A 12082-nucleotide genomic window follows, 5' to 3' on the forward strand; every position below is an offset into this window, starting at 1 on the left:
AGCAGCCACTCATGCAGCACAGCTGAGCCCATCCAGCTCCCCTGTATAGGGTTGGGCTCAGCAGGGCTTCTCCTTTTTGTTTGGGTAGAGGGGGAAGGGAAGAGAAATAGTATTCAGCAGGCTGCTGGTATGCAGCTGGTAGTGCCTGTAAAGCAAGGGAAGACCATACTAAAGCTTTACAGAGGTGAGGAGTACTAGAAATACATTTTTTTAAAAAGTCTCTGATTATAAGGACTTAAAAGAAAGCTATTCCTGAAACAGTTGGTAGCAGCAGCTCAGGGTCAGCAATGCCTTCTACCTGGGGCCATGTGAACTAAGAACATTAATTGAGCCTCCTGGGTATGTAAGCCTCTTATCTACTTATACACTGCACTTTCTCTGAGCTGGAAAAAAATGAGATTACAAGCTATTTTTAATGAACAGCAGTAGGATGTGCATGCTCACCTACTCTCTGCTATAAGATGCTTCCTTCTCTCTCTGCTTCTCTTTAAAACAGTTAGCTTTTTAGGATATGAGCTCAGACTTCAAAAGGGGTGTAGGTGTCAGAGGAAGGGAGGCAGCTCCTATTCATCCTCTCGGGGCTAAGGGTGCTCTCAGAGCTGCTGCTGAGCTCCTACAGGTGCAGCTCAGTCCCTCAGATCTGACATCTCAAAGCTGTCGAGAGGGGCTCTCCCTGCCTTCCTCTCTTGCTTAAGTGACTCCCTGTTTAGCGAGGCAGCCTTTGAATCCCCTTTCCTCGGTGCCTCACTCTCTGGAGGTGCACATCAGAAGGGGAAGGTGGATGGGTCTCAGCTCCTGGTGGGCGCAGAGACCTCAAAGGTGGCTGTGGTGGAGCAGAGGTGATGCTTTGGATAATGCAATGCTTTCAACGCAGCCCAGAGGCTGCACAAGAGCCTGTAAGACTGCCAGCAGCAGGGCAGGAATGCACAGCTGAGCTGAAATGGTGTGCAGGAGCTGTCCCAGACCAGAGGACATGGCATGGTGGTGAGATGCTCTCTGCTCCCCTGCTGAGGAAAAGAAAAAAAGAAAAAAAAGAAAAAAAAAAAAAAAAAAACACGGACCTGGGGGCCATTATTGCCCCTGTTCACTGGGCAGCCCTTGTCTCCTGCCCCCTGGACATCCCCTCCCAGGCTTCTTTTTGGGATGTCCTGGTATGATCCAGGGGTGGCTTTTTCCTTAATGCCTGAGAGCTGTGTGCTCTGCAGCCTGCCTTTGTGGTGGTGCGGGTCACTTTGGGTTGGGTTGGATTGGAAGGGACCTTAAGGGTCACCTAATGCCAATAGCTCTAATTATGAAAGAAAGACGCCTGCTGCTCCCATTCCCTTTAAAAGCCAAGGCTTTTCTTGCTGCTAGTCAGCTCTGAGCATGTTTCCTGTTACAAGTCTGCCCTTTCAGTTGATTTCTGGCTATAAGCAGCGCTGCTCTTCTGTTCCTCTTGAGGCTGATTCTCATTTATTGATCTCTTCTCTGCAAACCACCGTGTGGCCAGTAGAAACGGGTTAATTTCCCCTGTAATAAGCCCTGTTTTTTAACCAAGTTAAGCCTGGGTCCACTGCTAATCTTAACTACACCATACTTTAGGGGTAATTCAGGCCAGGGTGAGGATCTGAGTGCTGCAGGGCATCCTCTGCCGTCCAACTGTGCTCGAGCAGAGAGATTAATTGGGAACCTAGTCCAGGGGAACCAGCAGTGCTCTGCAGCATGGCCAAAATGTTTCCTAAACAAGGGCAGGGCCAGTCCCCAAACAGGCCTTTATCTGCTCTGCTTTCACCTGGGGCTCAGCCCAAGGCTGGTCCTTGCTCTCCTTGTGGGGACCGAGCACATCAGGAAGCTGCCCAGTGATAGAGCTCAAGGCACAGCCTGGTGGGTGCTGGTCCTTCTTGACCATGTCAGTCCAGCCTGGGGTCAGGAGACCCAAGCTTTGCCTCTCTCACCCTTTTCCCAAGGAAATGATGGCCTTTTTGCAGGGCCATAATATCCCACCTGGAATGATGGGATGAACTCTGTAGGCACAGCCCTGCTGCTCCAGAGCCCGGGGCACACCTGAGGACCTGTTTCCTTGATTTTCTGTTTATCATATGAGAACAACAGCAGGAGAGGCTTTCCCTCAGAGCACAGATAAATGTTTCCTCCTTTTTGTGACAGACTTCCTGCCTCGTGGTTCTGTTCCCTGGCCTAAATCCTGCTCCTTCCAAGAGGCCGATCCTCCCCCTGCCCGTTTCAGCACTTTCTAGCTGTGTTCTCAGCTTGCTTTTTCAAACCAGCATCTGAGAGCCAGCCTAACATCCCTGTGCGTGTCTCACTTCTCTCTGCTGGGTTGTTTCCCCCATCGGAAGGGGGGAGGTACGGCTCCCATCACCGAGGATCTCACAGCGGTTTGCAAACCTCCCTTCCACCCACTGCGATGCTGCTGGTGGGAAAACTGAGTCAGTGAGCAGTGCCGGGGCTGTGTGAGCATCAAATGCCTGGCAGAGCTGGAGCAGGACTGGTTTGCTTCCCTAAGCAGCCCGTGCAGGGCAGGACAGGCTGCGGTTACTTTGCTCCAGAGCCTGGCAGTGTCAGCCCCCGGGCTGGGGTCTGGAGCGGGGTGAGGTGCAGAGGGAGGCATTAAAATGCTGGGGGAGTTGGCAAGAGGTGAAGAAAAGCAGCAGCGAGGAGGCTCTCTTCCAAACTTATATAAATGGTTATATTAAAAATATATAAAAAAAAAAAAAAGCTGGAGCTAAACTGGCAGCTTGAGAGACGGGAGTTTTCTGCAGGGCTGGCAGCAGTGGGGCTGTGCTTGCCCCCCTCCTGATCCTCCCATGGCTGGGCTCAGGCTCAGCCCGTCTGTCTGTCCGTCCATCTGTCCCCAGCAGGCTGGCCCAGGATGGGGTGCAGCAAAAACCCAGGGCCCAGGTGGGAATCCCCATGAATGTGCCCGTCCGGGGGTATGGGCAGCCCAGGGGATGGGGCTGGTCCCTGCTGCTTTCCCTGAAGGTCCCTTCTGTGGGGTGATGGCCTGAGATGGGGGATGCATTTGGAGGCAAGTACAAGGAAAAAAAATCTCCCTCCTCTCCCCATCACCTTCTCCACCTCTCCGTGCTGCTGTCCCATCCCCTCTGTCTGCTCTGCCTCCCCGGGGCCGGGCTGTGCCCCCTGGCTCAGCACCGTCACCTGGGGAGAAAGGGAGCAGGCTGTGGGGGAGCTCGGGGTCAGAGGAGAGGACAGCTCTCTGGGGGCTTCGTTAATCCCCACTGACCCTCATGTTCCTCCTCCAGTTTATGAATTCCTGAATCATGCTTTGTTAAATACCTGGTGTGCTTGGTAAATCCGTTCAAACGCCTGGTTTTAATGCGTTTCAATATCTCGTAGCCCATTAGGCAAAATCCACCTGTTTGAGCAGAGAGGTAGAGGACGGTGTTCCTGCTCTGAGCTTACTCCCGAGCTACAATTAGATGGGGAGTACGCACATCAAATGCAGCATGTGCTATAACCATGGTGCTTTACAATCATTTGGAAGAGGGTGTGCTGAGATGACACAAAGATGGATTACAGAGATTACAGGTCCCCCCCTACCTTTCCTCCCCAATTTCCCCAAAACTAACCAGTGGGCCTTGCCAGTGGGTTTTTCCACCGCAGGGACACAGACTCTGCTTTTACCCTGGAGGCCTGTGAGTGCCATTTCGCCTTGTTTCACACCTTTTTACACTTTTTAGCCAGCCATGCCAGAGGCCAAAAGGCACATGCCTCCCTCAACTGCCCTAGCTCCTCAAGCCTCATCCCCCAGGAAGTCTGGGACAAAATTGCTGCTGAAGGGCAACAAGAAACCATTTTTAGAGCAACTTTTTCAACCAGAACTGTGTATTAACGCCATTTTAAAATGACAACAAGCGCTGCTCTGTGCAGCCCCGGCTTTGATCTTTCCCATCCTTCTGCTATTTTATGAGACCAGAGGGTTGGGGTGACGTGGGCATGTCCCACGGTGCCACCGCAGGGTGCCTGTGTGTGACTTGGCCCCGGCAGATGCCCCTCACAGCTGGGATTCCCATTTTATGAAGGCAGGGATGGTTTTTAATAAAAGGGAAGGAGTCTCGGCCGGGCCAGGTGAAGGCCAAAAGCAAACAGTGACCTCCCAGCACTGCAAACAGAGCCTGGCGCTGACCTGCAGCTCCTGCTATTCCTGTCCCGGGTCCCCTGCCCATGCCCTGCCACCCTGTCCCCTTGCCTCCTCCTGCTCCTCCCTAACGGGCACACAATGCTGCTTTGTGCCAGCTGTTTTATGTGTAAAAGTGAATAAATATCCTATTAGGGCTAATGTGCTTTAGCTCGCCGTCCTCCTGTCCCGGTCCTGCAGAACTATGGCTGTACGGGGGTTGGTGCTGGCTGTGCATTGTTGCTATTTTATTAACCACAGTGTCTGTGCCAAGGTTTCAGCGCTGCTCCCCATGACATGAGTCCCTTGTCGTGCTGCCGAGGGGGCTGTGTGGTCAATGCAATGCTGGCTTGTCTTTTAGTGCCACTGTTTCAATATGATGGTCCCCAAAATTTATTGGGGGCAAGGCACGGGGCGTTCACACTCCTCTTGTGGGCTCGTGGCAGGCAAGGGACGCGCGTCACCCACCAGACAGCCACAGCTGTGGGTCAAGGGAAGAGCCGTGAGTTGCTTGGGATTTTGACAGAAGCCTGGAGGGGCGAGGTGGGTGTTTAAGCAAGGAGAGGCTGCCCCATCCTCGGCCTGAGAGGGACCAAAGGGGAGATCGGCAGCCCGAGGGCACCATCTAGTGAACAGCCCGGCCTGCAGGCACCGCCGTGGGCAGGGACAGAGGGGGAACCGGGGGGGGGTGTCCCTGGGGGTCAGCCCGGAGGAGCACAGGGTCACGGCTTTGCTGATTTGCAGGTTTCTGTGTGGTGATGCCCGAGAGGAGCCTCCACCTCGCTCCGGCCATCGCTGCCGGGAGCTGGGGCTGCTCCGCTCGGAAGCGGGGTCACGCTGCCCCCCTGACACCAACACTCTGCCCTGTGCCAGGTGGCCCTAGGAAGATGTCAGAATTTTGCTGTTCCCATTTTATGGGGAAAAAAATAAATCCAAAAACGTGGTGGCTAACTTAAGGCTTGCTTTGTGAGGGGGTCCCAGGCATGCAGGAGCCATGCTCCCAGTGCTCTCTGTGCTTCTCCCAGGGATGCTCCTGGCTTCTGGGCAGCTCTGAAACCCACCTTTTGGCTTAGCAAGTTAAACAAACAAACAAAAAAAAAAAACCCACAGGTGCTCTAAATCCTGCCCATCTGCACACCAGGGGAGAGCTGGGATGGGGAAAAGCAGGCTGGAACCCCAAAAGTTTGGTGCGGAGCTTAAGGCTCCCCAAGATGACGCAGCTCCTGGGGACAGAGGAATCATGGTGCCACACGGGGTGGGTTCCGACCCCTGTTGCCTAACTGGGAATTGCACATTTTCCCAACCCACGCCTTACTGGGGGCCCCGTTGCACAGCTGGGGTGACCCCACACCTGGCAGACGGAGCCGTGGCTGTGCAGGGAAGGTTTCTCCCCCGTGCACATCCTTAGCACCCACAGCAAGCCCACCCCACGCACCCCACACCCCTGGTGCACGGGGCGAGCAGCCTCCGGGCGCAGCATTTCGGTGGCGGGCACCAGAGCCCCCGAGCGATGGGGCAGGGGGAGATGTGCCGTCTCCTTCCCTCGGCAGCCAGCCGCCGTGCTGAAGTGGCTTGTTTTCCATCGGGGAACGGCTGTTGCTAGGCCACCCCGGTCCCTCGCATCGGCTGCAAGGGGGTTCGCAGCCAATCCGCGAGGCTGCGCCGGCAGCTCGCACGCCCGCACGCACACCCCTCCTGCAGCTCGAGCTGGCAGATGTGCCTGCTCATCGCCGGGTCGCACCTCGGTGCTTCTTCCGCCCGGGCAGGTTATGAGGGCAACAGATTTTAATTTGGAGCAGGCGGCGAGGTTTCTGCCCCCTAATTCCTGCTGCACGCGGAGAGGAGAGGGGCGATGCTGGGGGTAGGGGTGCGATGGGGCTGATTCCCCTGGTTGCTACGAACCAGCTTGGTTTTCAACAAGTGGCTGTGAACGGGGGAGGTTTGTGTCCCTCTGTGTCCCCACGGTGAAGCAGCACCACCATGGGCTGTTCGCAGGCAGGGAGATGCCCTGGGCTGTTGGTCCCAGCATCGCTCCGTGCACAGACACGGGATGGGACCACTTTTGGACAAAATACCTGCTGCATGGGGAGGGAGACACAACCCTGGAGCCAGGTCTCCTGGTCAAAGCTGCTGTTGGGGCCCTAAATACGGCAAGCATCCTATGGGCATCCCACACCCACCCCAAAGAAGCCCCCATCACCTCTGGCCTCGCAGCCACCGTGGTGCAGAGCCCATGCAAACGGCGGTGGGGACGTGCACGTCTCCACGGCTGCAAAGCCCCCACCCCGCGGGACAGGAGCGCCAAATTGTGCAGGGAACGGGACAACCCAGGACTCGATTTCTGAGGGACCCCCACGCCAAGCTCCGTTCAGTAGGGTGGCAGGAGGGGGGGGGGGCTCGATAGCAGCGAGGAGAGAGGGTCGCGGTTCGAATTGTCGGCTGCTGCTGGAGGAGAAGCTGTTGCTAGACAGAAGTGAAAGCTGTCGCCATCGGCTCCCATTGGCTCAGCCCCACTCCAATGACGAGCTTATCAGTTACCTGCTCCTGCAGCTGCCTGGAAAAGAAAGAAAAAAAAAAATCTCATTTGACAATGTTTTTCCTCTGATAAAAAAGCCCCGAGTTCCCACTGCCGGATCCGTGGGCTCGTGTTAATCATTATTCAGGGTCGTCGAGACAACCGGCCAGTTTTCTGCCGGTTCTCGAATTGTCACGAAATTTAGCGCGGATGACGAGCCGGCCCAGGCTTTGCTCCTGCTCTCCTCTGCCCGCCCGGGCTGTGCCGGGGACAAAGCAGGGCAGACACGGGCTCTTCGCAGCAGCAGCTCCCTGACATATGGGTGAATATTCACAAACATCTGTGAAAGTCCTGATTAGGTCTCGATCGGTTCACTGGGTAGAAAAAAGGGGTGAAAATCGCCGTTTGTGTGATTCCCAGCCAAGCTGGCTGGCACTCCCCGACACCAGGAGGCTGGGGGTGCTGCCACCTCCCCATCATCCACCCCCAGTCTGTGTTCCTGCAGGGATGCCCGGGCTGGACTTGGAGGGATGCTCCCCCGTGGCTCTCTCAGCCATTCCCCGGGGGGCTCGTGGGCTTCACAGCACAGCGTGGGGTTTTTCAGCCCTGCAAAGCCGATGGAAATCCGCGCTGCCCCCCAGTTTGTTCCTCCCCTTCTCCAAAAGCCGGAGATTACAGGCCAGAAGCAAAGCCTGTGCGTGGGCAGCATTGCTCTGGCTGCATCGCCGCCCTCAGGTGAGCCCCCGAAGCAGGGCAGTGGCTCAGCAGGGCGTTAAATCAGCGTGGTGGTGACGGGGACAGGCAGGGAGCAGGGCTGGGAGAGCTCAGCAATGGTCCTGGATCGCAGGGGGTGAGAGCTTACAGCTTTCAGTCCCTCTCTGCACAGCCAACCCTGTGCACCGCAGCCCAGCCCGGGCATGCTTCCGAAAGCGTCCTCACTACGGCATTCTGATGGTCGAGACTTCAGAGATGTTCGTCTGATTGTGATTTTTTTTTCTCCTTAATTACTCCTTCCTCTCGCCTGTGCCTGGCTGCCTTGCAGGATGAGTCACAGGCTGGTAAACCTCCCGGCCCTCCGCCTCTTGTCGCAGCTCTCTGTCCCCATCCCCACGCACCCGCACCGTGTCACGGCCAGCACTTTGGGGCCAACCTGTGCCTGGGTCACCAGCCTGGGACAGCAGGGAGAACACGCGCTGAGGAACGAGCCTGGAGCCGGCCAGGCTCCCGTGCTTCCCTCCTGCCAGCCTGGAGGAGGTGGGAATGGCAGCGAGGAGGGACAAAGACCTGCGCCAGATGTCCTCCTTGCACGCACCTGGGTGCTGCACGGTCATTTCTTTGACTGGAGCAGCACAGCTGTTGGAGCAGTGCCGCTGGGACGGCAGATTTTTGACCTGCTGGATGTGTCAGAGCATTTCTGAGCCGTCCCCAGGCTCCCTCCGCCAGGCAGGGAGGAGTTAAGGGGAGCGCAGGACGCCTGGTGTTATTGCAGCGATGTGTGCGTCAGGTGCGCTGCGTCACCGGCTCCTCGCCTGCTTCCCAAGGCTGGGGCTGGAACAGCCTCCGAGCTGTGCTCTGCTCCATGGACTTCAACGCTGGCCCTCGTGCCCGCTTTTTGCACGGCAAGGCTCCTGGAAACCCCACGGTGCCATCCCACAGCCTCCCTTCTCGCACTGAGGGCGAGAGGCCCATGGGGACCCTGCACCCTTCCCACAGAATTCATCTGTTTGTGCTCAAGCAGCACAGCCACCAGCCACACGCAGGTTTTCCTGGGGGCACAGCACTTCCCCAGGCTGGGATGAGCCTTCAGAGCCACAATAGGAATAGGCTTTTTTTTTTCTTTTTTCCTCTGAATCATTCTTAAAAGCACCCCAACCGCAGGTGGCTCATGCAGGGAGCCACAGGGAAGCGGGGCTGAGGCAGCTCCCCCCCAGCACGGCCACGTTTCATTCTGAAAAACACTGCCTGGGATCAGCCCCTCACCTCTAAAGCGGGCAGCCCCTCCGGCAGCAGCCTCCTTCCTAGCACAGGGACGTCCCCACACAGAGGGTGACAGCTGGGACACTTTCCTTTGCCCTGGGCTTTCCCTCAGCCGCCTCCTTGCCCCCAGCAGCACCCACCCTGCACCAAGGGCTGCAGCTTCCCTGCTGCCGGCACCGCTGCTCCAGGACACCCACACCCTTCCCGTGACAAGGGACTCAAAAAAAAACATGGAAAAAGCAAAGGCAAAGCACCCTGGTGCCCCAGGACAGGATTTGTCCTGGACACGGCTCTGGCTGAGCCCATCCGCTGCTCCTCCCGCAGGGGGCTCGGAGCAGAGGGGAGCATCCCATAGCCCCCCAAAACCACCTTGCCCCAAGAGTGACTTATTCCAGCCCCAAGGCCACCCAGGGTATGTCTTCTGGTTGCAGCTGAGTTTTAAGCCCAGAGCACAGCACTTCATCACGCCAGCACACGCAGAAGGCTTTTGCAATAAAGGTTTTTAATTCAGAATTGACAAATACGACAAAGTGCATCCTAAGCTGTTTTCAAGAGGGTTTTAGAGACACTGATCAGACCCAGACTCTCTTTCCAGGATTTGCTGTGCAAAGAAAACAGGGAGGAAACTGGTCGTGTCCCCGGCCCTGGATGGTGAGGTGCCAGCAGAGCAGCTTCCAGCTGCTGTCCCAGGGCCGTGAGCCACGCCACGGTCTGGACAACCTCTGGAGAACCCACTAACCTCCATCCTCCCCGATCAGCAGCAGGACGTGCCACCACCCGCCACGCAGGGCGTCCCCTCGGAGAGCATCAGAGGTGCCCTGTGAGCCCCACGCCACCGCCACGCACCCATGGGTGCTCCTCCCGGCTGGCACCGGGACCCCGCCGGTCCCCAGGCACCAAGCGCCACGGATCTCGTTTTTGGGGAGATCTCCCCCCGGGGAAGGGGGTGGGCGGCTGCCTCCACGCCTACGAGCTGAAGGGACCAGGTCCCAAAACGCACGGACGGGATGCCAGCCCCGTCACAGGCTGCCCGTGGTCAGGTCCGTGGGCCAGTACTGGTCGTCCAGGTACTGGTCACTGTCTGTACTGGGGTCCGCGGGGGGGCTGGGGGGCCGGGGGGGCTGGCTGCGGGCCAGCTCCGTCTCCCACTGCACCTCCACCAGCCTGTAGAGCTCCATAGCCGTCTGGGCGTCCTCCACCGACGAGTGCCCTCTGCAGCCCACCTGAGAGAAGGGGGAAAAGGTGGTTAGAAGAAAGGGAGGGCAGAAATCCCCCAGTTTGCTTGCTCGTAAGGACCAGCGTTGGGGTTTTGGAGATGGCAAAGGCTCGATGCAACGCTGGGCAGGTCGAGGAGATGTACGTATCTGTCATCTTTCTGGAGGGCACACGGGATGAGCACAGGGGGTCTCCATCTCCCAGACCCCACACAGATGTGGGTAAAGGCTGAGCACACAAACTCGGGAACCCAAACTCGGGAACCCCACAGCGAGGTGTCCGGAGCTCACCTGGATCTTCTTGTGGAGCAGGTGTTCGGCCAGGCTCTTGAGCGAGGCGCTGGCCCTGAGGGGCAGCCCGGCTTTCCGGTTCAGCAGCGGGATCTGGCTGGTGTCTCGGGTCCTGTCTTTGGGGTGGAAGTACTTCAGGGCCTGGAAGTCATTGTGGATGGCGTGTCCTACCACGATCTTGTCTTTCAAGATCTTCAGGATCTGGAGGTGTTGGAGGGGGGGGGGTTTAAACAGGCGGAGCAGCAAAGAAACACCGGTCAGGTATAAAATACACCATTCGGCTTTAATTCAGTTCCTTCAATTCTAGCGTTTTGGGTTCCCAGAACTGAGTAGCAACAAGTTCAGTAATGGGACTGGTGGATCTGCTCTACGAATTATAGCCTGGTTTTGCTGTGCAAGTCCACAGCAGGAATATCGTGTGCTACTTAAAGCCTCACCGAACCAACCGGGGGGCTCCTGCCTGCCAACCATCACCGCCCGCAGCCGGCGGGGAACGCACAGCCCCTTTCCCTCTCCTTTCAGCGAGCACGCCATGACAACGTGCCCTTCCCAAACCGCTTCTGGAAGCCCCGGGACCCCCTCACCTCGGCCTGGGCAACCCTGAAGGGAATGGCGTTCCTCAGGTGCCTCTGGGTGACGCCGCTCCAGCGCGTGCGGTAGTCGACGACGGGCAGCTGTGGCCGCACGTACTTGTCGTAGATGACGTCCCCGTGGTAGCCCACCACGCTGCACCGCGCCAGCTCGCTCTGCCGCCCCCGCGGGCCGGTGCCCACCATCTCGCAGTCGATGGCCACGTACTTGGTGGGGCGCAGCAGGGGCACCCTCGCGGCGGTGTCAGCCCCGCTGACGTCCTTGGCGGTGCCATTTGGGATCGGGGACTTGGGCACCTTCCCGCACCTCGGGGGCGCCTTGCTGAGCCCCTCCGGGGGGTCCTGGCTGCCCGGCTGCCCACGGGGGGGTCTCAGCACCCCCCTCTGCTCCAGTAGCGCCCGGCGCTCCAGGAACCGCTGGTGCCTGCGGCTCTGCTTCTTGCTGCGGGGCTGTGGGGGGCCGGGGGGGGCCTGGGCACCCTTGGGTGCGGGTGGGGGGGCTCTGGGGGGCAGCAGCGGCGCCATCTGCCCCTTGCCCGGTGGCATGCCTGTGGGGGGGGGGGGGTTAAATGGGGGTCAGCGAGTGCTCAGCGGCTCCCCCACCCCATATTCCCCCCCCATCCCATACAGGCCGCGCGGGCAGGGGGTGGCGGTCACCGTATCACCGCCCGAAGCCCCCCGCCCCATTCCCAGACCCATTGTGCCCCCCCCCCCAAACCCCTCCCCCCCCCCGCGGACCCTGCCTGCCCATTACCCGGCTCCCCCGGCCTCGCTCCCGGCCCCACGCCCCTGCTCCCCCCCCGATACCCGGCCCCAAACCCGACCCCATCGCCACCCCCCACGCCCCGGCCCCCCCGCACCCACCGCCGCCCCACGTGTCCGGCCCGGAAGCCTCCGCGCTCACATGCCCGGGCAAGTCCAGGCCTGGCCACGCCCCTCTGCTCTCCCATTGGCTGAGAGGGAGGGGTGATTTGCATGCGGGGCGGGGCCGGTGACGTCAGGCGCGCCGGGGCGGGGCTGCGGGCGCCACGGGTGTAGGGTGAGCGTGTATGGGGCAGGCAGTTATAGGGTGACCCCGGTGTGGGTGACCCGGCTAGAGGGTGACCTGGCTATGGGGTGACCCGGCTATGGGGTGACCTGGCTATGGGGTGACCTGGCTATGGGGTGACCCCGGTATGGGTGACCCGGCTATAGGGTGACCCGGCTATGGGGTGACCCAGCTATGGGGTGACCCGGCTATAGGGTGACCCGGCTATAGGGTGACCCCGGTGTGGGTGACCCGGCTATAGGGTGACCCGGCTATGGGGTGACCCCGGTGTGGGTGACCCGGCTATGGGGTGACCCGGCTATGGGGTGACCC

The 12082-nt window shown here is 59.0% G+C and overlaps 1 protein-coding gene and 1 long non-coding RNA gene across 5 annotated transcripts in view; both read right to left on the bottom strand.

The window, feature by feature from the left end:
• Positions 1–4908: 4908 nt before the first annotated feature.
• Positions 4909–7695, bottom strand: LOC118172339. Its single transcript, XR_004753650.1, has 3 exons — positions 7535–7695; positions 5274–5283; positions 4909–5014 (listed from the first exon to the last, which is right to left on the bottom strand). It is a non-coding gene; the product is annotated as an uncharacterized LOC118172339 (long non-coding RNA).
• A 1417-nt stretch (positions 7696–9112) lies between these two features.
• Positions 9113–12082, bottom strand: part of AEN (apoptosis enhancing nuclease) — a 3789-nt gene continuing 819 nt past the window's right edge. The window contains exons 1-5 of one of the 4 annotated variants that reach the window (XM_035336256.1): positions 11627–11749; positions 11084–11270; positions 10717–11053; positions 10133–10333; positions 9113–9850 (exon numbers count right to left, since the gene is read on the bottom strand). In XM_035336256.1, coding sequence (XP_035192147.1) covers positions 9647–9850; positions 10133–10333; positions 10717–11053; positions 11084–11270; positions 11627–11699 — 1002 coding nt within the window. In that variant the 5' untranslated portion in view covers positions 11700–11749 and the 3' untranslated portion in view covers positions 9113–9646. Of the gene's footprint in view, positions 9851–10132; positions 10334–10716; positions 11271–11586; positions 11849–12082 lie in introns of those variants that run through there. The other 3 variants (XM_035336254.1, XM_035336258.1, XM_035336255.1) reach the window with 3 other exon arrangements.

The sequence above is a fragment of the Oxyura jamaicensis genome, chromosome 10 (assembly GCF_011077185.1).
Source record: "Oxyura jamaicensis isolate SHBP4307 breed ruddy duck chromosome 10, BPBGC_Ojam_1.0, whole genome shotgun sequence".
Taxonomy (NCBI): domain Eukaryota; kingdom Metazoa; phylum Chordata; class Aves; order Anseriformes; family Anatidae; genus Oxyura; species Oxyura jamaicensis.